Below are 26,394 nucleotides of genomic sequence, written 5' to 3'. Positions count from 1 at the left end.
AAAGGAATCCAGAATCAAAACTGTAAAATTCCAACATGCAAGCCACCAAAACTACCAAAGCATCCTCGTAGAAAATAGGAAACCCTAATTTCTGCCTCTGATTGACCAACTGGTCTCGGAATTGGCCAACAGTTCCCAAAACCAACTAGAGCAGAAAAGGGGACATTACAGTCCGCCCTTCCCAAAATTGCTTGTCCTCAAACAATGCCACCACAACTCCAGAAAATTTTAAACTGATCCTCACCAAAGCAAGTACGATCCCAGGGTCCCATGTCCGTCTCAAGAAGAACCCACCATGCTGATGCTGCGCCACTCTGATCACATCAATGAAAACATCACGCCAAAATTGTACTAACCTTCCTTGTAACTGCAAAATGTTACCATCCATGATACTCAAACTGAAAAATCTTGAAGGACTGAAATCAATATCATGCCGCATCTCATGCCCATAAAGCTTTGAGTAATCAATATCAACAATGCCATTGTCTATCACAAGCCCGGGCAATAGGAAATTAAGTCTACTCAACTCACAATCAAACTCCACAACATATCTCCCCAAGTTGTCAAGCACAACCATGACTGTAAATATGACTTCTCCAAATCTGCCTGCAAGAAGGAAAAGAATCCTTTGCAGGAGCCTAACAAACTCATTCTCATAACTCCACATTAATCTACTAGGCCTCAATTGAATTATTTTGATACAACCATGGAGACTTCTGAAAACTCTTACATTTCCCACTCCAAGCACCTCAGAATGGTGAACCAAAGAAAGCAAAGGTTTGATGTGCCAACCATAAGAAGAAGAGAGGGCATAAGGATAACCACTAGTAAGAGCTTGAACACTTCCCATACATGGATACTGATTGCCTCAACTCGCCATACCTCTCATTTGAAACCATAAACCTGTCCTGCTAGGAGATTGTGAAGTTTGAAAAAGAGTACCACAATAGCCACCAAGTCTGAAATGATTGACTTGAGATCTGATCTTACGAAAATCAGCATCCAAGAAGATGAACAGCTACTGCAACACAAGAAATCGTCATCCAAAACAACACATCTGCTTACATCCAAGGCTGGAAATATCTTCTCTAGTGACTCCAACTCCACATAGAACCATCCTTTGCTCATAATGTCTTCCCAATCCACTAGTTGATGAGAAAAAGGAACCATCAAACACATCTGTTGATCAAAATCTGAACTCGTGTGTAAGTTGATCAGATTGTGGACAATAGTGCTAACGCTCATTGTCACAACTCCAAGGCTCTCTGAAATATGAGCCATGGCATAAAGAAGTTCACTGTTCTGGACCAACTTTGGTAAACTGTTAAAGTTTACAACATAAACCTTCATAAAGAGAACTCCTTGAGTTTGGAAGGTAATAAACAATAACTACTGATGTAAATGATTGAAATCAATGAAGTGCAATCTGATTGAAGCACTCTACATAGAGGACAACAGTAGTACCAATGAATATTCCAAGTATAAGCATGAAAGTTGAGCATTCCAATGCTCAAAAATAAATCAAAGGTGATTGGAAAACACCTCCAAGCAATCTCCAATTGAAAACCATTACTTGCATGACCAAAGAAATTGAACCAACTTCCTTGAATGAGAGAAAACCATAAAGTGAAGTAACTAATCTGCAACCAATCAGCAAGCCCAAATCTGAAAATCTAATCCATTCTTTTCCAAAGAAGATGCCCAAGAGTATGCATTTGATCAATGCTCCAATTTTGAAACAATATCTCATGGTTGCAAATTACACCTAGATCCCACACTTTGTAATGTGATCCACCCTCATCACTGAAGTCAAACGGAATTCCCACATCAAGCTTGAAAAGTCGATTAACAAATGTCCAATCAACATTTGTATCAAACAACGGATTATCAACCTGTTGATTACTATCATAGTCATGCTCCACCCAAACATTCTGCTGCTCCAAAATCACTTTTTCTGATCTTAGGGGACAGAGCAAGATCATGCTCCTCTTGAATGCAATCAAGCTCCTCCATTACTTGATTGATCTCCTTGGCTATTTCTCTATTCTCTTGCTCTCTTAAATGTTTGGCCTCATAGAGCTGATCATTCGCTTCAAGAAGTGTCTCTTGGACACTTTTGAAAGCAAGCCTAGTGGAATCAAGCTCAGTGGTGAGCTCACTAACCTCTCCCTTCAATTGCTTATTCAAAGACAAAGTCTCATCTGCAAACTTGGTGTCAACATCTCTATCATGCATCATGTGTAAGGAAACCAATTTTATTCCTTCCATTGTGTTCTCGATCATGTGCAAATCAGCAAGGGGAACATTTTGTTCACATTGGTCTCTTGGTGTCATGAAGATGATTTTTTCAACTATTCTTCTAATGTCATTCAATCTAGATAAAGTGTGTATTTCATTTTCAGCAGACACCAACAATTCATTCTTCCAATCATAATCATGCAAGGCAAATGTATTCCTGTTATAATGAATACCAAAATCACAACTATCACACTGGGCATCAAAGTCTTCTAGGTTGTCACAAATCACCTGTGCCTCTTCTTTATCACCCTCAACAATGATCTGCGAATCTAGATCAACAAGGCCACTATGTCTATGCTCAAGATCAGCAACATGCATTGATAAATCAGTCATGTCATCAACACCATCAATGCCATCTTCCATGTAAACATTGTTCTTTAAAACCAATACAATATTAGGATCAAAGTAAATTCATCCCATGTTGGATCCTCTTCAAACTTAGTTTCTTTTACACCTAGATCCCAAATGCTAAAAGGCTGATTACTTTGTTTAGTTAAAAAGTGCTCACCATAGCTCCAAGTATCATCCAACTTAGATCTTGAATCTTCTCTTGGTTTCCACACATTGCTATTCTCACCAAAAGCAATGCTAGAAGTGAGTGATGCTTCATCTTCCCACTCAAAAACTAGATTGTCATATGTCTTCTCTATACCCATCTCAAACAATGGATTATCATTGGACACCACAAACTGATTTTCCAAGATGCTCTGATGAACACCAAAATTAGAATCTTTGTCATACCTTTCAGCAGTGACTCCATGGCTTCCCCAAGTCTCATGTACCTCCTCTTCAAAGCTTGTCTCATCATCAATTTTAGCTAATTGGTGAACATCATCATACTCAACAAATCTCAAACTATGGTTTCACTCCTTGCTAGGATGAGGTGAAGTTGATGAAACAACGCTAGACTCAATTAGAGGGGAACCAAAAGAATTCACACCTCCTCGTGGTTGATCTATCATAGCTGGTTCTATAGTACCTTCTTTAATCTCCATCTTCTCTTCCTCTGGAAGCACATGAGTGCATTCAACACCGTCACTAGCTCCATAAGAATCATTAAGGAACTCAACATGCACAACCTCAGCTATTGATTTTTCTTCTTTTTGAATGACAACCTCATCAACAGCAGTTGCATGCATCGCCAAAGAGTCTTCATGAAGCATTGTCTCAAAGTTATGTGTCAAAGCACTAACTCCATCATTTGTCTTTGTGTTAAAGATTTTATTTTCAGACTCTTCCTTATGTTTGGATTTTGCAAGAACGTTTACCAACCCCCTTCTAATATTTGGATCCTTCATCAAGTTAATCAATCCTTCCATTAACTCACCCATAGACTTATCTAGGGTAGACATTCTTCCAAACTCTGATATGTAACCAAAAAACCACGACCCAACAAGATGGCAGGGAGAACTTGTTCTCTAATCAACTGAACACACATGATGGCAGGAAAACCAACTCTGATATCACTGAAATATCCCCTTACTTTTTTTCCAATTATTTCCAGTTACAAACATCACAAATAACCCATTAAAGTTAGGAAAGATAATCACAATACTGCTGAAAGATAACCCTTCCACTTTTTGATCACCAAGAGCCCAATGTGGGAAGGTGAGAGCATACGGTGAATAGGGGATCATTGTTGAATTTAGTCTTTTAGATTAATACAATACTCAGAAAAATAGAAATTTATCTTAATTTCAAATTAATATTAATTGCTGTTAGTGTTTAGGAATTTCCAGAATTAAGCAAAGGTAGAGAAATGAACAGAATGAACACACAACACACAAATACCCTGGGAAAACCTCCTAGGAGGAAAAACCCAGCCAGAAAAGATCCTTAGATCTGATTATGGATTATGAATAATAATCTGATTACAATACTTATCTCAGTTCACCCTTAGGGCTAATGGCATCTTCAAGTAGTTTTAGATCTGCCCCTTAACCAGTTTCGGATCTGCCTTTTGTTGTATCAATCAGCAACCAAGGGTTTGATCTTGAAATGAAATGTATGTCTCTAGCTGATGACTATAATCAACTTCAGAACAACATGTCCTTCAATTCGCAGATCGCTTGATGAATAGCACTCCCTTACCAGCAGAGATGAATCGCTTTATGCCCAGTAGATGAAAAAGTAAGTTCATTGTCCTTCAGATCAGATTCGCATATATGAGAGAGTAGATGTAATTTTTCTAAATGAAGTCAAGTTGACCTTTATTTATATGAGGCGAGGGATCTAGTTAGGTCAGCTTTGACATTAATTATTAATATAGCTTTGACATTAATTATTAATCTTTTCCTTTGTGCGAATTGCCTTTTGAATATAGGGTCGGCCCTATTTATAGGGAACACGTTTCCTTAGTGTGGCGTGAGGATTTAGGTTAGGGAGTGGCGTGTGGTTGAGGGCCCAGCCCTACACGTTAAAGAGGGGCCAGCCCTTTGGGCGGATTCCAATGTTGCCTAAGGCAATTGGAATCCGCCCCTCCTACCTAATTACAATCAACAATTGTTACCTCCAATAATCAATTGAAAATGCAATGCTGGGTGGCAAGCCAACCCCTTCGGCTTGTCCAACGGGCAAGAGCAACTTAAAGTAGAATCACTCAACCACTTTTCAGCGGGAAGACAATCATTACAATTCTGAAAAATAGATCACTCTACTACTTTCTAGTGGGAGGATAGTTATTACAAACATGGAAATAGATCACTCAACTACTTATTCAGCTGGAGGACAGTTATTACAAACATGGAAATAGATCACTCAACCACTTATTCAGCGGGAGGACAGTTATTACAAACATGGAAATAGATCACTCGACCACTTATTCAGCAGGAGGACTATGAAAACTTCTGAAAGTAACAAGTAGGCGGCTAGGCCATCCTCTTCCACTTTTCAATGGGAATACAAAATGTAAAATGCAACTAAATAAAGGCTGATCAGTACTACTGAATTCAGCGTTACAATGAGAGCATTAGCTTGCATATTGCAATAGGAAAATGATATCCAGACACCCCAAAATGTTAGGAATCAATCCTCTAACAAATAAGAACTATCCAACACATGAAAGTACTTAAACAAGTAATTAACCCGGGTCTGATATGAAAAACAATAATCTGAAAATACAGACTGACAAGACTAGAATTCACCTAAATGCTCTTAACTTCGTCCTCGTAGCTCCGAATGATGTGAAATCAAATGCAAAGGGGCCCAGGAGACAAGGCGTCCACTCCCAAACCAATAGACCATTGCAACTTGGATTGAATCATCATTGCATGCTTTTCAATATGCTCTCCAACATGGTCCGACTTGGGAAGTAGGGCAATTTTCTTTAGAAAATCCATATCAACTCCAAAACCCATGCAACTTAGCAAAATGAATCCCCTAACACAGAGTAAAACATAGAAAAGATACCCAGAAGCAATGACTGGACTCTTAGAGACTTATGAATGATTTTCACGATCAGCTCAATACCAAACAACAAACTCTAACACTGAAAACAACACTCCAAAAATCAGAAGCATCAAATAACTTCATCTTCCTTAAGTTCAGTCTACTCCTTTGAGTGAGAAACAGTCACAATATTCAGCTAGGGGCTATCTTTCAAGCTCAAAACTGAAGGAGACTAGGAGGTAAGCATCCGTCGAAGAAAAGTTGGAAATGATTTCAGCAGCACTTCGTTATGATAAGCAATAGATAGTCTCAAATGAAGGCCAAGACACTTATTTATAAACTTCTCCCAAATCGAACCTCCTTTTCCCTCCAATGTGGTAGTAAACAATGGCATTCAAATTCACTTTAATTTGCATTTCATTTCATCCCTTCACCAAGTCGTCCCATTTTGCCTAGACAAGACACTTTATTAAAATGCAAATAACACAGAATGTGAACGCCCAACTTATAATTGAGAAAATGACTTTACTATAACTTAAGCAACCCCTTTAATAAATTGTCCATATTGCCTTTAGTTATAATCCAACTTTAAACAACATTTTCCAACAAATCGACCCCCCCAAGGTAGCAAATATACTTCATAAAAATATCAATAAAGTGTGTTATGGCGTCCAAGGTAATAAAGTGAATTATTTCATAAAATTAACTTATATCTTTCTAAGGCATCCATCATGCCTTATAAATAATTCACTTACAAAATATTTTTCCTCAACCATGAAGTCACACAACACAAGCTCAGACTTGCCAAAATAGCTCCAAAAATGCTGGAAGACCAATTGCTCAAATTGACCTACCTGAAATAGCCATCTGAACCAACCTACTGAAACCTTGCTAAAAATAGCACTTACTAAAAATAGAATACTACTAAAAATAGTGTGTCCAAATGCATTTTAACCACATTCTGAACAACCGTCACAACTTACTAACAATAGTAAGTCCAAAAAAGTCTTTGGATTTGTTTGCATGTCACACCATCGCGAGGCTCTCTGAAAACCTAGAAAAATAAGCTGTCCTCACCCCCACTTACTAAAAATAATTTCGGAAAAGTCCTCAGATTCAATTGCACGTCACACCATCGTGAAGCTTTCTAAAAACCTAGAAGGAATCCAGAATCAAAACTTCAAAATTCCAACGTGCAAGCCACTAAAACTGCCAAAGCATCCTCCTAGAAAATAGGAAACCCTAATTTCTGCCTCTGATTGACCAACAGGTCTCAGAATTGGCCAACAATCCCCAAAACTAACTAGAGTGGAAAAGGAGACATTACAAGTTGGGAATGATTTGTAATTGAAGCATGCCATCTCAATATGCCCTTTTCTTATGCCATTAATTTCTATTCAAAATATGACATTGAATGTTTTGTCCAAAATCAACAAAAGAATCTTCAGTTTCCACACCGATTTCAGCAGCCCAGATATATATTGGAGCCTAGATCTTGTAGAGCTAGGATTGTCCTTTCTTGTACGCATCTTATCCATTGTTTCATTTCACATCTCCACATTTCCTTTGTTCATTCTCTCCTCCTCATCTGCAACACTTCACCTCTCTTTAACAATTTTTTCTTTTTCTTCCCTAACAAATAGAATTCCCAGAACTTGGCCATGATGCCTCTCCTATGTGGTTACATTACCTTTTTATCTTCTCAAAGCCTCCTTTCAATTTACTTTCCTTTTAAAAATCAATGAAACATATTTTACAGTGATGGAAAATAAATTTCTACCAACTGTTGGATGTTTTTTCTAATTTGATGTATGCAAAATATCGGCATACAGTTATAAATAATAAGTATCCATCTATTCATTACAGGGTATGAATTCCAGTCTTGCTTTAAAAAAATCCACATTCAAACCTATATGATATCTGATGTGGTGAAGATGTTTCTCCACTCTATATAACTTCACCTCGGTGGTTATGTGCAACAATATTTTCTATCCACATCCAGACTATAAGTCTATTAGTTGTGCACATGGCGTGGTTGGGTTTTAGTTCTCTGATCTCCTTTTGTAAGGTCAAAATCACTGTCTTTATCTCACGAGTGTTGTGCTTGGTCATGGTGTTTATAGCATATCTATCAACTAAGGATTCTTTTAAAATCTGAAGTTGTGATTCATTTTCTAGATTATCATTCAACTTGCAGTTAATGTCAATCAAAGCTATTTGTAAGGCTCCAGTTTGACATATTCTTCTTGTCTTATTTCTCATCTTTGTGTCTAGCATTGATTTTTTTGGTGGTTGTTTTTGAGTAAGTGGAAAATGAATAATTCTTTGGCAAGCTTTAAAAATAATGGATTTAGGGAACCCATTACTGGGAGAAGATTGTCCGATTGCCATCGTTGAAAATAGATGATGATGTCTATTCTTGAGAGGAATTTGTAGTTTTACTCAGTCTTCTGAGAATTTTCCAGGGGACAGCAATAGAGGCCCACATTTTTTATAAAAATGCTTTTCTAAATATAATAGAGAAACTAATGTTTCTATGAGTGTCTATTATAAATTATGGCTTTATATAAATACGATTAGCAATCATAATGTAATGTCTAATTCAAATTTATGTGCACATTTAAACTTAAAACAAGGATAATAATGTGACCTCTAATGACAGAAGAGTTTTAGATCCTGGTTGCACTTATCCTTTCACAAACTGCAGTGAGAAAGCAATTGGAAGCCAATTTCAGGTTTAAACTAGTGATTTAGTGTTAAAAACCTGTACTGAATTGGGTCTAAGATTGGAGTTCAAGGAACAATGTGCAATAAAAAATGCCTGTGTTGGTTAAAAATGAGTTTGGAATGTAGGGATGCCCAAGTGTTCTCCAATGGAACTGCTCAAATGTTCCTCTAACCCCATCAGGGGATGTCCGGACTCCAGATAACCTCTTCCTCCCTAAACCTTGAAGCAACCCCTGCAATATATCTCGAGGATATATTCTCCAAGACTTTCTCCTGCCTCTATGTTTTGGGAATAATTGGGAATCGGTTGCTCATACTGGGAACTTAAGGTAAATCCACTGTGAAACACTGGTCTTAAGATAAATTTTACTTTATTGGATGCTACCATTGTTATGAAGCAGTTCACATTGTCTGTAGGTGTCTCGTGAAGGCCAGTTGCAAAATCTGATACTAATTTGGTAGGTTCTTCAAGATTATTTTCCTAATCCTTCTAATAACCTTTTTTATCATTAAATTGTTTGGACTGGGCTTCAACTTTTGGTTAGCTTTTATATTTGGTACCATTCACTTGGAATGCAATTTTATATTTGTTAAGTTGCAACGAAATTTGGCCTTAATCTCATTTGGGCTTCTTTTTAAGCTTGTCTCTTTGGGAATAGTTGGTTTGGAACAGTCTAATGTCTAGCATGATGAAACGATGGCTCTAAAAAGATTTAAAAGAATAGTACTCATCTGATTATAATTTTCAACATAGACTTGTTCATAATATAGATTTTTTGTTTGTTTTCTTTCATAAACAATAGTTTTAAAAGAATATGCATGTTTTCTATGAAACAAATTGGGATTGTACTTTAGAGAAGCAGGATTCCAGGATTCAGAGGCTCAGATTACATTACTTTCCATTAAAAAAGCTATTCTATTTTCCATTAATCTAGAAGTTGGGCTATTTGAATGATTTTCTTGCAGATTGGTATGCTTTTACTGCTATCAGAAAAGTAATCATCTTGGTTTGTCACTTCTTTAAATGGTGATTTATCTTTTAGTTTGTTTCTGCAATAATTCGTTACAGTTTAAAGTGAAACTTGCCATATCTAACCCAAATAATAGATCACCTTTATGATGCAAATATATTTGTACCACATATTCAAGATTTTATTTTCATTAATTTTGAGTAATGGAATCAAGATTAGTTCCTGAAATACTATGTAAACTGTACCATGTTTACGCAGATCCTATATCGCTTGTACGTGATCATAAGCTGAAACAGCAACTTATCGAAAAAGGTTATTTTGTGTTCAACTTTAATGGTGATTTATTATATGAATCATGGCAAGTTTATGATGAGAATGGGAATGCTTTCACAAGATTTAATGCTTTTTGGGAAAAGTGCTTGAACATGCCATTTGATCCAGAGGCACCACTTCTTCCTCCAAGGAAACTGGTACCGTCAACAGGTTAGATTATGTTTTTAGCATCAGATTTTAACTTGACATTATTTCTTTTGGATTTTCCATTAATGTATACCCCACTTTGCAAACTAGAATATAAGAAATCGTTTTATGGAATTTATGATCCTTGCATAAAATTATGTAATTTAAAAAAAAATTACCCAAGGGTGGATGGCTTTTGTAGTATTTTCTGTTCTTTAATTTCAAGAAGCATTTCAAGCTTCCAATCGTGTCTTCACTTTCCAACTATGTTATTGGTTTGCCCCCTAGACCTGTAGGTTTGGGTCCAGTTTGGTTTGTATATAGATCCGTGTTTGGTTTGAGGGGATCTGGCTAGGGTTCTGCAAAATTTGAAAATAGTAATTTTGAAATGATAAAATCAAATTTAGAGAGGGTAAAGATTCATAATAGTAATTTAAAAATAGGTATGGCAATTTGTGGCCATTGAGGTACCTCAAAGAGTGAGCATCCTTCGTATACTCATCATGAAGAGCGGAAGCACTTTGACCATTAGAGGCTACAAGATCATCATATTTATTTGTAACCACATCTTCTATATTAGGATCGGGGAAGAGTTTAGTAAGAGCTTTCCTAAAGCCTTCACTAACTTTTGCATCATGATGTGGTGGCACCCTTGTTGGCATAGTAAGGATCTTGTCACTATAATATTTGGGAGTCAATGTGAAGGGAAGAAGATTGAGTGGGGTGGTCATTTTGTTCCATCACTCAACACAAATTGAGTACACCTCTTTGTTGAAGGTTTCTCAAGAACTTTTTCTTTTAAATTTGTGATGGATTTCATCTTTTCAATCATTGAGTCAATGCCATCATAAACCTCCCCAAGCATGGCTTATCCATGTTAGTAAAGTGGATCATACATGGGCTCAGTGAAACTAAGAATATATTCCACACGATCCCACCAAGTGTCATCCAAAACCATTGCTTTACATTTGCTGCCTTCTTGATGTTGATTGCCTCCATATGGTTCAAAATTGGTCAATGACCATACCAAAAAAGTGCCTCTTGCACCATTACAAGTCATCTCAAGATGATTGTGTTGGATGCAAATCTAGTCTTAACAACTTATTTGAAAATAAAAATTAAATAATAAAAAATAAAGAAGAATATATATATTGCATTGTTTGAAGTTTGAATTACCTTCAGTAGCTCTAGTTGCGAGAATGATCTAAAAATAGTCTACAACATTTGTTGGTTTGTGATGAACATTTGGAACTCTTCATCTTCAACTTAAGCTATTTGATCCAATCTATTTTTGTACCCAAATTTTGTAGCATGAGGTTGAGTGAATGCACAACACAAGGTGTCCAAAATATATGTGAGAACTATATCTCAACTAACATACCAACCGCTTTGCAATTATTTTCATTGTTTGTTATAACTTGGGCAACATTTTGAGGACCCACTTTGTTAATGCTTGTATAATGTAATGCCCCCTTCCTAACCAAATGGTTTGGTGGACGGTTAACCTATTCAGTTTGGTTCATGTAGGCTAGTGAGTTAGGGTTAGGGAACTTTGGAGGCAGTTTGTCTAGGAATTTGGTAGTATTTGATGTTTAGTTGAGTTCCCACCATTATTATGAGCATAATGCCCTTTTCTATAGTGATTTTGGGGTTAGTCTTCCAATACTTACTATTTTTATTATGTCAGTTTCGAGCAAGCACCGAAAGAGCCAGTTGGCAGGGTTACTATTTTTACTATGGATGGTGGATTCAATTTTGATGATTATCTCAACATTTTATATAGTCCAGTGGTTTTAAAGAAAATATCGATAAATGATTTACTAATAAAGTTAAATTAAAGGTTTAACTTTATTGTTATTTTAATTTATTTAATAAAGGGACTATAGGGCCAGTTATAAAGTGAAAGATGGTTTATTTTAAATTAATGGGGCCTTTTAATATTTGGACACACATCGGGAGACTACAAGGTGACTTTATTAAATTAAAAGAAAAAAGTGAAGAGGGTCAATTTTCTTGGGAGTGCTATAAAAGAAGTTTTGTGGAGCTCATTTATCATGCTGAGTTTGATTTATGATATTGTCATTTGTTTTGGAGGAGATTGTTCTTCTTTGGTTTGTGAGGACGAAACCCCTTGTAGGTAACATTCTCCACGTTATTGAGAGACATAATTTGGAGAATGTCTTGGTGTTTTAATATAGGAAACACAGCTAGATTCATTGGTATTTCAGTTTTCAGACTTTATTGGATTTGGCATTTCTTATTGGTCAGGGAGCTGATTGAAGGAGATTGCAGAGTGAGTTTGTTGATTGAACATGTGTAGAAGCTGTCCGTACATCTTCTTGGCTGGCTGTACCATTTTATGCCAGCCGTACCTCTTCTTGGGCTTGGCATGAGGCTGCAAGGGCATTCGTTGGGTTTTTGAAGGATTACATCTGCATTTTGGAGCTCTTCCATTGCTATTTGACTTTGCTACAGCTAGCTGTACCATTTGGAGGTATTTTGGAGAGACACCTAGGGTTTCTAGGCATTGTATTTGCTGGTAATACTACTGTAGTGTATTATTACTCATTTCCAGCAAATGGGTATGTTCATTTAATGTTTCTAATCAGTTTTGAACATCTGGATATCTCCAATTTCATATCTGCTTTGTACTTTTAGATTGTAGTTGATTTGAGCTTTCAAAGTTGCAAGTTATTTTCATTATGATCTACTGAAGTAAATTTGCATATTTGCAATATATATTTCTGCACTTCTCACTTCTCCATCTCATTCTATCAACAAGCAAAAAACAGTAAACCCAAAAACAAAAAAATAAACACAACAGGGCTACATATTACATATAAGGATGTCAGCAATAAATTGTGCATCCTTTGCCTGCCCCTCACATTCCACAACTTTTAGAATCATTTCCCATTTAGGGCACACTACAATCACATTAATTAATGTTCTGTTTTTTGTGTCCTTCCATCCATCATAAATAATAGTTACACCCTAAGTCACCAGGTTCGACCGAATTTGAACCTTGAAGTTCGAAATTCGGCGAACTTGAAAAACTATGCAAAAAATCGATTAAATTCGAAAAAAAAATTAGGGTTTGTTAAAGTGTTTTTTATTTTTTTGGGTTTGCGTTTTAGGGTTTTCTCGCGGATTTTATAAAAGGGCGGCTGCAGGAGTTGCAATCACACCCACGCGAGTTGCTAACGGAGCCCACTCTGCCCGACCGCCACGCGAGTTGCCAAAGGAGCCTTGTCTGCCCGGCCGCAGGAGTTGCTCGGCCGCCACCAGTCGGCGACGCCACCACCAGCTCGCGTTGCCACCAGTCCGCGACGCCACCAGCTCGCGTCACCACCAGTCCGCGACGCCACCTGCAATCTGCGACGCCACCGGCAAGCATCGACCAATCCGCGACCTGCACAGGTAGGCCGCCATTTTTTTTAAGTTTATTATTTATTTTTTTTGTTTATAATGTTAATGTTTAAAAATTTATGATTTTATATTAATAGTTTGTAATATTATATTATATATTTTTTTATTTTTTTATTTTTTTTTAGGTTTAATATTTTTATAAACAATTTAATAATGTTTATTATAAATTTTATTATTATTTATTTAATAATGTTGTTTATTTAATATTTTTTTAGGTTTATTATTTATTTATAATGTTTATAATATTGTTTATTAAATGTTTATAAATTTATAATGTTGTTTAATTAATATTTTTTTAGGTTAATTAATAGTTTATACTTTATAATGTTTATTTATAAATTTATAATGTTTATTTTTTATAATGTTGTTTAATATTATTATTATATAATTTATAATTTTATATTAATGGTTTTTTATTATATTGTTTAATATTATATATTTTTATTATATATTTTTAAAAGGTTGAAATAAAAGTAGTGTGTTTTTTAATTTTTCTTTCCAAACAAGCAGATTTTCATTTAATGGCTCCTCCCAAATCAACTTCTGAGGCATGGAAGCATGTGACCCGAAATGGAACTCACATCAAATGTAACATATGTCAGGCAAATATTATTGGAACTTTAACAAGGCTTAGGGACCACTTCCTTGCTAATACAAGGGGTCCAGGTGGAGGTGTTCAAGCATGCATAGGTGCGACTCCAGAACTTAAAGCTATTCTAGAGAAAGAGTTGGCTGCTTCAACGGTAGGCAAAATGAAGAAGGCACAAAAGAAACAGAGAATTGAAGGAGATATATCTAGATTCACATCTGCCATGTCTTCCTCTTCTATGCAATCCGAAGCGGCAAGTGTACCAAAACAGAGTGGAACACTGAACAACTTTTGGAAACCAGTAGAGAAACAACAGGTGGATGATGCAGTTGCTGATTTGTTTTACACAAGTGCTATTCCATTCAATGTTGCGAGAAATCCTCATTTCCGTAATGCAGTTTAGAAAATTGCAGAGTTTGGCAAAGGGTACACACCCCCAGGTTCAGAGGCTATCAGGACAACTCTTTTGCAGAGGTCAAAAGATAGAGTGACTGAAAAATTAGCTGATGTCAAAGCCACTTGGAAGGAAACAGGTTGCACTATATTGAGTGATGGATGGTTAGATATGTGTCAAAGGCCATTGATTAATGTTTTGGTGTCTTGTCCTGAAGGTGTTGTGTTTTTGAAAGTCATTGACACCATGAACCACAAAAAAACTTCAGAGTATATTTTTCAAATATTAGAGGAAGCCATTCTTGAAGTAGGGATGGAAAATGTGGTTCAAGTGGTAACTGATAGTGCAGCAAATTGTGTGGGAGCTAGGAGGCTGATTGTAGAGAAGTACCCACAGATATATTGGAGCCCATGTGCAGCCCATTGTCTCGATTTGTTGCTTCATGACTTGGCTAAATTCCCATGGGTAAATGAAGCTATTCATAGAGGGAGAGCAATTGCAAATTTCATACGGAATCATCGTCTCACATTGAGTATTTATAGGCAGCATGCATCAAAGGAATTGTTAAGGCCTTGTGAAACAAGATTGCTTCATATTATATCACTTTGAAAAGAGTGGTTGAAGAAAAAGCAGCTTTGAGGTTTGTTATATGTTCCAATCAGTGGGAAAGTTCAGTGCTTTCTAAAGGCCCCAAGGGGAAGAACATAGAGCAAATCATCCTAAACAGCAATTTCTGGGAAAGTGCAGCAAAAGTCTTGCTTGTATGTGAACCAATTGTTGACGTGCTTCGTATGGTTGATGGTGACACTCCTTGCCTTGGCATGCTTTATGAAAGCATGGACCAATGTAAGGAATCTATTCAAAAAGCACTAAATAATGAAGAAGCAGAATATATGCAGATATGGGAGACAGTTGATTGCAGATGGAAAATGGTGCACACACCTTTACATGCAGCAACTTGCTTTTTGGAGCCTAAGTTGTTTTCTATTGATAGAAGGGGTGATAATGAAATCATGGCAGGGCTTTACCAAGCCATTAGCACGTATGTACCAAATCGAGAAATTGCAGCACTAATCAGAGATCAAAGTTGGCAATGCAAGAGAGGAGAAGGGATGTTTGGAGGGGCAGAGGCCAAATATGACTTGCCACATATGTCTGGATATAGATGGTGGATCTCTTATGGATCATCAGCTCCTGAACTGCAAGAGTTTGCTATTCGAATTTTGAGTCAGGGAGAAAGTTCATCAGCTTGTGAGAGGAACTGGAGTTGCTTTGACCACATCCATTCCAAAAAGAGGAACAAATTGCTGACTGGAAAGTTGGGATATCTTGTCTATGTTCGCAGCAATTTGAAATTGCTGATGAACAAATCAGCAAAGAACACTTCTTTACAACAAACTCTTGAAGGCATAGCAATGCCAGATGCAGATGAGCCTGACTTTGCAGATGATGAACTGAGTAGTGATACAGATGATGATGATTTGGCATCCCAGCCAAGTGCTCTTGATGACTTAGAGTTATTTTAAAGTTCTAAAGTTTTTGACTGTTATTGTACCTTTTTGACAAAAGAACATCTTTGCAATAGTGAAAGCATATGTTTCCTACATTTTATATTTTATAAATGTGTCATCTTTTTGTAATGGTTTCAAATCTATTTATCAATGTTAACCTATTTACACAAATTTATAGATATATTATATATATTTATTAAAAAAAAGTTTAAAAATTACATATGGCGAATTTAATTCGAATTTTATACATTTCGAATTTTTTCAGCATCGAACTTTATTCGAATTTCAAAGCTGTTGAACTTCGAATTCGAAATCGACCTGGTGACTTAGGTTACACCTATTTCTTTCCTTGATGCCTTAATGGGACCAAAAGAAATTTCTATATGTCCGACCTCCTTTGACAATAAAGTAGTTTTCACCTTCATATAACCTGGGGTTGTGTATCCCTTTGGAGCTTCATTTATTTGTTTACCATGTCTTGCCAATAGGGTGATCGAACAACATTGAAAGACAAGCGATTTACATTCAGGCATCTTTCAATTGTTTGGCCTGCAATATCTCTGGCATCATTATTAAATGCCCTCTCCAATGGTCTCTTAGCTCTCTTTGAAATACTAGCCTCATCTTCATTCCTACTCAAAGAAGGATGACTTCCTCCTATAGTATTAGGGATGACACTATGTTTGAGATGATGCAGGTCGTCTCTGGGAGCCTCTTCCTCTACTCAATGGTTGCCATGTTCTATTTTTCAACCCTTGCATTTGCTTCGTTTTGCTCCTTAATATATTTTTCTATTTTAAAAGGTGGTATAAGTACACCATTTTTTCCTGGATGGGCTCTGATTTCCAATCCAAGGATTGGACAAAAAAGGCCTTTCCCCTGACTATAGGATCTTGTATACTGCTTATCACATCTTAGACATATCCAAACATGTCCCTGTTGACGTGTATTTTGTACACTATCAAACACAGAATAAAATACCCAAGGGTGCCTTATCCTCTCTTGAGTAAAGCCTCCGAATGCTGAAGATGTCGCGAAAAGGATCAATCGGGATGACTTCAAGGTTCTTGTATGTAGGGTCTCTACGTGTGGATAAGCTCTCTGTGGTATGATGTGATTTGCTGGAATCACAAGGGGACTTACACTTGATGACTGAACTTCTGATTTGCTTTGAATATTGCTGGAACACAGGATTTTACTGCCTTAGATTTTTAAAAAAAGGAAAAAAGACGAGGGCGAGGAAAGGATCTAATCCTAACACTAAGAATGTAAGAGCAATGAATGATCTTTGATGAAATTCTAACTGAGTCTTGTTTTGACATCCCAGGACCATCTCCACAAGGTTAGTGCGATCTTCGAAGGAAAGCTTTATGATGTTCAAATCATCACTGTAGGCATAGACACCATCAGGTTGATGCATATCAATGAAGAAGCGACAATTGAAGTTAAGCTTAAGCTGAATGATTCCAGTTGACTACACAAGGCAAGTCTGCAATCAACAAACTGCTAGTAGTATGGATATACGAATTTCACCATCAATCAAGCACATTTCTTCCACTCATCTAATAACATGAAATCAAATATGAGAAGTATAGAGACCATGCAAATTGTCGAATTGACCCATAAATTTCACCATTTCTTCAATGAAGTTACGAGTCTTTTACAACAACATCTTGGCAACAATCTTTGCCTTCTCTCTCTACTCTACTCTAATTGCTATTCTATCAACTGCTAATCACCTTCTAACTACTCTCTATTCACTAACTCTATTCTATTGCTTTCTATTATCCTTTACAAATGAAGAGTCGGGGCTTATATAGTGCCCATAATACAATTCGATGGCTTAGATCAATTCGAGATCAATGGCCAAGATTTTACAATGAAAACCCTAATTAGGGTTTGTTACAACCATTACATAACATTTAATGCTCGACCAATGAAATAATTGTATTAATTGGACACATGTCCTCTCTGGAAAATTCAACCAATGAATAGTCGGGTTAGGTACATCGAAGTTTGTGCCATCACCCATGAGTTAGGTACATTGAATCTGGGCATGCTGAGGTGGACCACACTGACTGGAGAAGTGATGACTAGGATGCCACCTCGTCTGACACTTGTAACTTGGTAGATATTCAACTTGATGTTGTTGAGAAGCTAGCTTTAATTAATTCATCTGGAACTATCTGCTTCTTCAACGAACCCTTTGCTCTGACTTCTTTTGTCTCTAATGTGCAGGATGATGATGTACCTCGCCTTGTAATGCTGGATTGGAAGAGGTCGCCCTTATCCTGATGATGCTGGATCGAAGAAGGTCGTCCCTGTCGATGCTTGATCGGAGGAAGTCGCCCTTCTCCTGGCTTGATTTTCTTGGAGGAGACCGTCCTTGATCTGGCTTGATTTTCCTTGAGGAGAGCCTTCCGACTTGTAGATCCTTCGAGCTTGGGAGTCGCCATCTTGATACCTACACAACATTTCACAATTAATAATATATCTTGAAGTGTAGAAATTAGGATTCAAAAGGAAAATGTAAGATTTTAATTAGGAAACTTCAAGATAAATCTTGAGTTATCATTTCCTAATTAACTATGCCAAACTTAGAATTTTCAAAATAAAAGTTCAAAATTCAAATCTTCAATAATGGTGTCAAGATGATTTCGCCATACCTCCTCTTGAGTATTAAACTCTAAGAAATGATGTAAAAATAGATGAATTTTGCTAGGCAAAGTGTAGATCAAAGCTCTCCCTTGGATAAAATGCACCTCCTTTAGCTTGGAAAAGAACTCCACCTTCCACTAGCCTCTTCAAGATCTGGAAATTCGCCTTCAAATGTCTTCAAAAAATCTGGAAATTATCCTCCAAACTAGCAAGAAATACGCCTCTCCAATAGCCTTCAAGATGAATTTTGCCCCCCTTAGTCTCCACACTTAGTAGAAATTCGCTCCACTCTAGCTAGATTTCGCACCTTCAATTAGCTCTCCAAATTCGCACTTGAAGCAATGAGTGAATGATTTGGATAATGAAAAAACACACCTCCAATATATATAGAGCGCTCACCACCTTTCCTCCAAGGCCGACTTGGCAAAAGGGATAAATAAATAAATAAAAACTCTTTAAAAAGGTGGCCGACTTGCCTATAAAGGCAAAATAATGCCTTTGAGCGCTCACTTTGTATTTTTAATTTTACAAAAATTAATTTTAAATGCCTTTATAATAAGAATTCAATTTTTTTTTAGGCTCAAAATTAATTTATTAAATGCCAATGTGTCTTCTATTAAATGCCAATTTAATTTTAATTTTTTCAAATGCCCCAAAGTTAGCAAATTTTGGTGAATTTCAAGGAATGTCAACCTTCAATTAATGCAAAAAATGAAGGATATCATCAATTTCGCCTTGACCCTTGGTGAAGGCCAGGAGCGATTTTTTAATCTAGACCTTGCATACCTCCCTTTTTCCGCCCAAAACTTCATCTAGACATTTAAATGGCATTTTTAACTGGATTTTTTGAGTTTGATTTCACTTGATCTCTAAGAGGAAGGTGCCTTTAAGACTTTTTCACCCTGGACCCTTGGAGAGGGACAGGAGCGATTTTTACTTTTGCTCTTATTCCTTCGTCCTTTTAATTGCCAACTCTCAATGTGGGGTAAGTAATGATCTCTCTCATCCATTCCATACACGTTTAGCTTGCTCTTTGCGAGGCAAAATAGGTGTTTCAAAGACTTTTCGCCCTGGTCCTTCAGTGAAGGACAGGAGCGACTTTTGTATTTTAGCCTAGGATTAGCAAATTTTGAAGTCAAATCTTTGTTCACCATGCCTTAGAAAACTTTTTCATCCTTGCACAATCTTGCCTTAGCGTAACCTTGGAGGGAAGTTATTGGTTTTGTAAAAAATCGCCCTGGTCCTTCAGTGAGGGACAGGAGCACTTTTCCCCATTGTCATCAAAATTTGTAATCTTTGCATCTCAATTCCACCTCAAGGCATTTTAAACCTCATTTCAAACTTATGTCAAGGCTTAGATTTGTCCAAACTTGAAGAGAAAGGGTGGATATTAGGTTTTTCGCCTTGGTCCCTTGGAGAGGGACAGGAGCGATTTTGCAAATCCAAGCTTATCCGTCCTTTGTTAGGCTTCCAAATTATCTTCAACGGGCAAAACACGCCTTCTTCCATTCATTTCAATCACAAAACTTGCTTTGTCCTTGCAAGAAAATTGCACTTTTTAGAAAATCGCTCTGGACCTTCAGTGAGGGACAGGGGCGCCTTTTGTCATCTTGGTATATTTCCTTGTTTGTGGACCACTCAAATTATATTCAACGCACAAATCATGTTTTCCTTGATCTCTTCAAATCATAAAATCATTTTGATCTTGCAAAAATAGTGCAAATTTGAAAATCAAGCTCCGGTCCTTCAGTGAGGGACAGGAGCGAATTTTGCCTTCTAGGCCAAAATGCTTCATCTTTTATCATGAAATGTCTTTGCTAGGGAAGATTTCATCTTGTTACATGCCATGAATAAGAGTTCAAGTCCAAGAAAGGTCTAAAAATGTGTATATAAAGAAAATCGCTCTGGTCCTTTAGTGAGGGACAGGAGCGAAATTACCCTTCTAGGCAAAACTCCATCATTTCATTGTCTTTAATCAAATTTGGATGCTCTATCACGTTCATTTCGTCCTCCACCATGCCTTTGATGTTCCAATTTGACCAAACAAGGTCAGGAATGACTCAAATAAGCCTTTTCGCCCTGGACCCTTGGTGAGGGACAGGAGCGATTCGCCTTGGACCCTTGAAGAGGGACAGGAGCGAAATTCGCTCTGGATCCTCAGTGAAGGACAAGAGCGAAATTTGACTTTTGAACTCTCTATCAGGATAATTTTATGGAATATAACATTTAAGTATAAGTGATACTTTAAGTTATATTCCATATATACTTTCAGGATGTTTGAGAGTGGTTTCAGACCTCCAGGAGTTATATTGCAAAATCTAGTTTTTTGAGGTTTTTCAGTTTCCAGACTTAGTCAAATTTCAGGATCAAGACATTCCAGGCTTAGCCAATTTTCAGGATCAGGACTTTCAAACTTAGCCAAAATTTCAGGATCAGGACATTACTCAAGCCGGACTTGCTATCCATGTGATCCCCTTGGCGACACTCAAAATGCAAAGGCTAACGGACAAAACCCTAAAAGACCTAGAAAACAAACCCTAAAAAGCAAAAAGCAAGGGTCCCCATTTGCAAGGGGGCGATGTGTGAAAACGTCAAAACAGTCCCCTAGCCTATAATTTGCTCTACCAATTCTACATGCCTCCATAGTAGTGATGATATGGGTTGAAGTAGTTGTCACTATCCCTACAAATTTAATTTATCAATTTGGAGTGGTCTAAAGCGATTTGTGGTAAGGCATTGTGAGTCATGTTGGGGGTGTCTTTCAATGGTTTTGATTATTTCAACAATTGCGAGTTTGGTTTTTTTTCTAAGATTTTAGGATGTGAAGAAATCAAATCCTATTCTACCACACTTTTGTGAAATTGAAATGGCTATTGTAATCCACACTTACAAGAAAATAAATCTCTATTCTAACACACTGTGGAAATTAAAATGTCTACTACACACCACACATTTTGCAGAAAAATAAATGTCAATCTATTTCACTCTTGTGGAATAGAGATGGTAATCTATTTAACACTTGTGAAAGCTTTTTGCAAAAATCAAATACTATTCTACTTCACACTTTGATCTAGTATTCATGGAAACCAAATGGAAATTTAGAAATAGAATAACGTCTATAGACTTTAGCTTGAGATGATGCACAATAATTATGATACCACTACAATTATTGAACATTAACAATTATAACAAAATGTAACAAATTCACACATCAACACAACATGAAACAAATCTGAGGATCACCTTCATTGGATGAGTGGGCCTGACTCTCCTTCAAGAGGGATCTGGAACTCAATAGAATAGGGAAACTTTCCTTCTTATTTTCATTAGATGAGCCCCAAAAGGGGGCAAATTAGAGAAATAATGACTTTTCTTCTAAAACAAAAATAGCAACTTAAAATTCTTAACTAAGAATTGAATCAAGAAAATGGGCTCGGAAATATATATTCACCCTTTATTCAAAAAGCATAAATTAAGGAAGAAAGAATGGTACTGTACCAATCAGTTATAGCAACAAAATGCCAACAAAGACGTTTAGGGCATATCAAATCCGTTTGGGGAATCAAACTGGAGTAATCCATGAGTTTCAATGGTAATTGAGTTGGATGAGGGTTAAATTGAAGATTCCTTGAATCGATGAAGGCAATATTTTCTCAATTGGCATACAATGCTTGTTGGATGACCAATTGGGAGTTGAACTTGCTTAAGGTGTCTTGTAATTTGGCTTGAGATAAAGTGACATGCGATTGTTTAGCCACCGAGGCATTTATTGTAGGAGGGGTTCTAATCCTGGCTTGGAGTAGATAGATTGACTCTGGAGTTTTGGATTAAGGCAAAAACGGGTTTTGAAGGGGCCTTGAAATCCTTAACAAAGAAGATTCTAAAGGGATTAGAATCAAAACATCAAAACAAAATTCAAAACAAAACAGGATGTAGAAGAAAGAACAATACATATGGCAGACAAAGAACCAGCAAAAAACCAACAACGACCCACTAACCAGCAACAAAAATGAGACAGCACCAGAGAAACAGAGAACAAAACCTACATAAGGCTTTTAAGGGTCTATTGATGTGTTTTTCATGCACATGCGAACACAGAATAAAATACCAAAGTATCTTATCCTCTCTTGAACAAAGTTTCCTCAAATGTTGAAGATTTCGCGTAAGGATCAATCGAGGCAACTCCAAGGTTCCGGTATGTAGGGTCTCTATGTGTGGATAAGCTCAATTTGGTCTGATGTGATTATGCTCGAATCACAAGGGGACTTACATTTGAATGCCTGAGCGTCTGATTTGTTGGAACTCAAGTCCTATCTACTAGCTGGAAGACAAAGAAATATCAAAAGATACAGGGTTTGGAGAATCTAATCTAAGACCGAGAATGCAAGAAGATGGATGAATGACTATGTGGAGTCCTACTGGGCTAGGTTTCACCATCAAACTGAACAATTCAACACCAAATCAATGTGATCTTTTGAGGGATGCTTCGAATATGTTCAAATCATCACTATCAAACACTGATCACCATTCAAGTTAATGCATGAACAATAGACGCGCAATGAATCGAGATTAAGCTCATTCAATGCGAGTTGACCATGCAGGGCGCCCTTACAATCAGCAAGAGGCTAGTGGTTTGGACTAAGCGGATTCCACGCGAGGGCATTCAGTAACTTCCTTCATTCAATCTAATTATCTATCATCTAAAATGAAGACTCAACAAGAGACCATGCATATTGCAAAGAAACGACACATTTCACCATAACTTCAATGAAAATGGAGTTCATTTACAATTCAGGCAACAATTTCTTGCCTTTTCCTCCTATTCTATTCTAATTGCTATTCTATTTTACTGACTATTAGCTATTCTAACCTCTATTAACCAACTATTAACCTTTACAAATGAAGAGCCAAAGCTTTATATAGAGAGCTCTTTACATTTCAATGGCTCTGATTGATTTACAATCAATGGCTAGGATTACAAGATGAAAACCCTAATTAGGGTTTGTTACAACAAACTCCTTTAGCCATGAAATAATTACATTCAATATTTGTGAGCCAATAGGAAATCGGGGTAGGTGCCTCGAAGTTTGCACCATCACTGGTGAGTCAGGTACATTGAATCTGGACATGCTGATGTGGACCTATCTGACTGGAGGAACAGTGACTGGGATGCCACTTTGTCTTGCGTTTGTGCTTGGTGAATCAAGGAACGTTGTATTTCTTGATATTCAATGTGATGATGCTGAGAAGCTAACTTTGATTAACTCTTCTGAAACTATCTGCTTCTTCAACGTACCCTTGCATTGGCTCTGGTTGATCCTCATCTGTCCTTGATGTACTAGATGAAAGATGTACCTCCTTGACTTTCATGTGCTTGATGAAGCGTCTTCACGGTCAAGTCACTCCTCCTCTGGTGGCATTTCTCTCTTTGAAGTGTTTGTAAGATCCTTCTTTTGACATCCTGTGGTTTCTCCATGTGGAAGAATGAAGTCTTTGCTCCATTGCCTGCAACTTTTTGAACACTAGAAGTCTTTCATCTCAGAAGCACCTTGAGTTCTCCATGCTTTTGAAGTGCTCTTGATGATAATGAAACTGGAAGAGGTCGCCCCTGTCCTGGCCTAATCTTCCTCCAACTTGTCCTTGTTGACCCTGCAAAACAAACAAAAGATGATTAAGAATACATGATATATTGATTCTAACATGACATTTCTTACTTTAAATCATCAACAAGAAGGCATTAAGATCAATTTCACTTTGGATCGTCTCCAAGGGCAGACCCTATAATGAAATTCGCTCTGGATCCTCTCCAAGGACAAGACCTATAATGAAATTTTCACTTAGGAACCTTTGGAAGGGTCAGGAGCGAATTTCTTCCTTTAGGTTGAATTCTTCCTTCCTTTCACTTCAATTTGCATTGATTTTCACCTTTCGATCCCTATCTCATGAAGACATCACTAATTTGACCCTCAAAATGGCCTAAAGAAGGACTTCACTTTGGACCTTGGGCAAGGTACAGGCCTCAAGAAAAATTCGCTCTGGACCTTGGGCAAGGTACAGGCCTCAAGAAAAAAATTCGCTCTGGACCCTTTGTAAGGGTTAGGAGCGAAATTTTCATTTTACTCAATCTTCCTTCATAGAACTTCATCTCTCACCCTTACCTTATCAAGATCATGTCACTTGCCTCCAAAATTGCATAGAGATAGGTTTTGCTCAAGGGCCTAGGCAAAACATTAGTCCTCCTAAGAATTTCGCTCTGGACCCTTTGGAAGGGTCAGGAACGAAATTGGCATTTTAGCTCAAATTTCATCATCTCTTTGCCTCAAATCACTTCTCAAGGAAAGAATACATCAATCTTCCCTCAACTATGCCATAGGAACAAAGATCTTGGTCTCAAACATGGAGTAGAATAAAGGTTTAAGGAGTTTCGCTCTGGACCCTTTGGAAGGGTCAGGAGCGAAATTTGCATTCTTGGCTCAAATTCATCCATTCATCCTTTCTTTGTCTTGAATTTAACTTACTATACCTCCTCCCATCACCATCAAGTCAATTTGATATCAAAACAAGGTTCATTTAGTGCACTAGGTGAAATTGAGAGTCTTCCTAAGGATTTTGCTCTGGACCCTTTGGAAGGGTCAAGAGCGAAATTTGCATTTCTAGGCTCAATTCACATCCAATTTGCCTTGGACTTGCCCATTCCCCTTTATCTTATCATATTCAAGCCAACTTGCTCTCAAAGTGGTGTCTACTCAATGCTTTTGGTGAGGAAATAAGCTATCTTAAGGATTTCGCTCTGGACCCTTTGGAAGGGTGAGGAGATTAGAAAAATTTCGCTCTGGACCCTTTGGAAGGGTCAGGAGCGAAATTTACATTTTAGGCTCAAAGTTTTCATTATTGACTTCATTTTCAACCTTTCCTCATCAACAACAAGTGTTTTGCCTTCAAGAATGCTTAGGAATGGATTAATTCAAAGGTTGGAGCAAGGGATAATGCTTCATGAAGAAATTCGCTTTGGACCCTTTGGAAGGGTTAGGAGCGAATTTGCTCTTTTTGGCTCAATTCATGTCCCTTTTTCACTCATGTTGCTTTGGACTTGTCTTTTTGAATCCTTTCCTTGCCATGTATGTCCACTATTTGATATCCTTAGTGAAGAAAGAGGTCTTTTGGGGAATTTCACTCTGGACCCTTTGGAAGGGTCAGGAGCTTGGAAAAATTTCGCTCTGGACCCTTTGGAAGGGTCAGGAGCGAAATTTGCAATTATGCTCAAATTCCTTACTTTTCATCACTTCACATTGTCGCACACATCAATTCTCTCTTCATAACGTTATAAGGACAAGGTTTATGAGGCAAATTAAGACCAAGAAGGGAGATATAAGGGAATTCGCTCTGGCCCCTTTGGAAGGGTCAGGAGCGAATTTGAGGGAATTAGCCTTAGACACCATCCAAACACTCAAACTTCTCCCTCATTCATATTGTTCTCACCTCAAGATGTGCTAACAAACCACCTTAAGGAGGCACCTAAGTCAAAACGTTGGGTCAAAAGCGTATCTTAACAATTTCGCTCAGGTACCTTTGGAAGGACAGGACATATCTAGGAATTTCGCTCTGGACCCTTTGGAAGGGTCAGGAGCGAATTTCATGTTTTAGGCTGAATTCTTGACCTTTTATCCAAATTTCCATGTCTACGTTTGTCTAAGGCATCTCCAAGGGTGAACTCAAGCGTATTTCCCTCCTATCCATGCCTTAGGATGAAGGTTTTGTCCAAAACAAGGAGATCAAGGAATTTTGCTCTGGACCCTTTCGAAGGGTCAAGAGCGAAATTCACCCTTTTGGTCAAATTCCTAACATTTTCATCATCAAATCTTACTTGAATATGCTCACAAGGCATAAATAGGTCATTCCTTACTCAGTCAAGGCATAGGAGTAGGCTTTGAGGTCTAGACTGGGAGCAAAAGAGGGTTCTAAGGAAATTCGCTA

The 26,394-nt window shown here is 37.4% G+C and overlaps 1 protein-coding gene across 3 annotated transcripts in view; it reads left to right on the top strand.

Moving 5' to 3' along the window:
• The window catches only part of LOC131041698 (cryptochrome-1), a 100,512-nt gene that overhangs the window by 29,996 nt on the left and 44,122 nt on the right, over positions 1-26,394 (top strand). For all 3 annotated transcript variants that reach the window (XM_057974877.2, XM_057974876.2, XM_057974875.2), the window contains exon 2: positions 9,642-9,866. In XM_057974877.2, coding sequence (XP_057830860.2) covers positions 9,642-9,866 — 225 coding nt within the window. The remainder of the gene's footprint in view (positions 1-9,641; positions 9,867-26,394) is intronic.

This window comes from Cryptomeria japonica, chromosome 11, assembly GCF_030272615.1.
Source record: "Cryptomeria japonica chromosome 11, Sugi_1.0, whole genome shotgun sequence".
Classification (NCBI taxonomy): Eukaryota; Viridiplantae; Streptophyta; class Pinopsida; order Cupressales; family Cupressaceae; genus Cryptomeria; species Cryptomeria japonica.
Note: the sequence above shows the minus strand (reverse complement) of the source record. Positions and strands in the feature narration are given on the sequence as shown.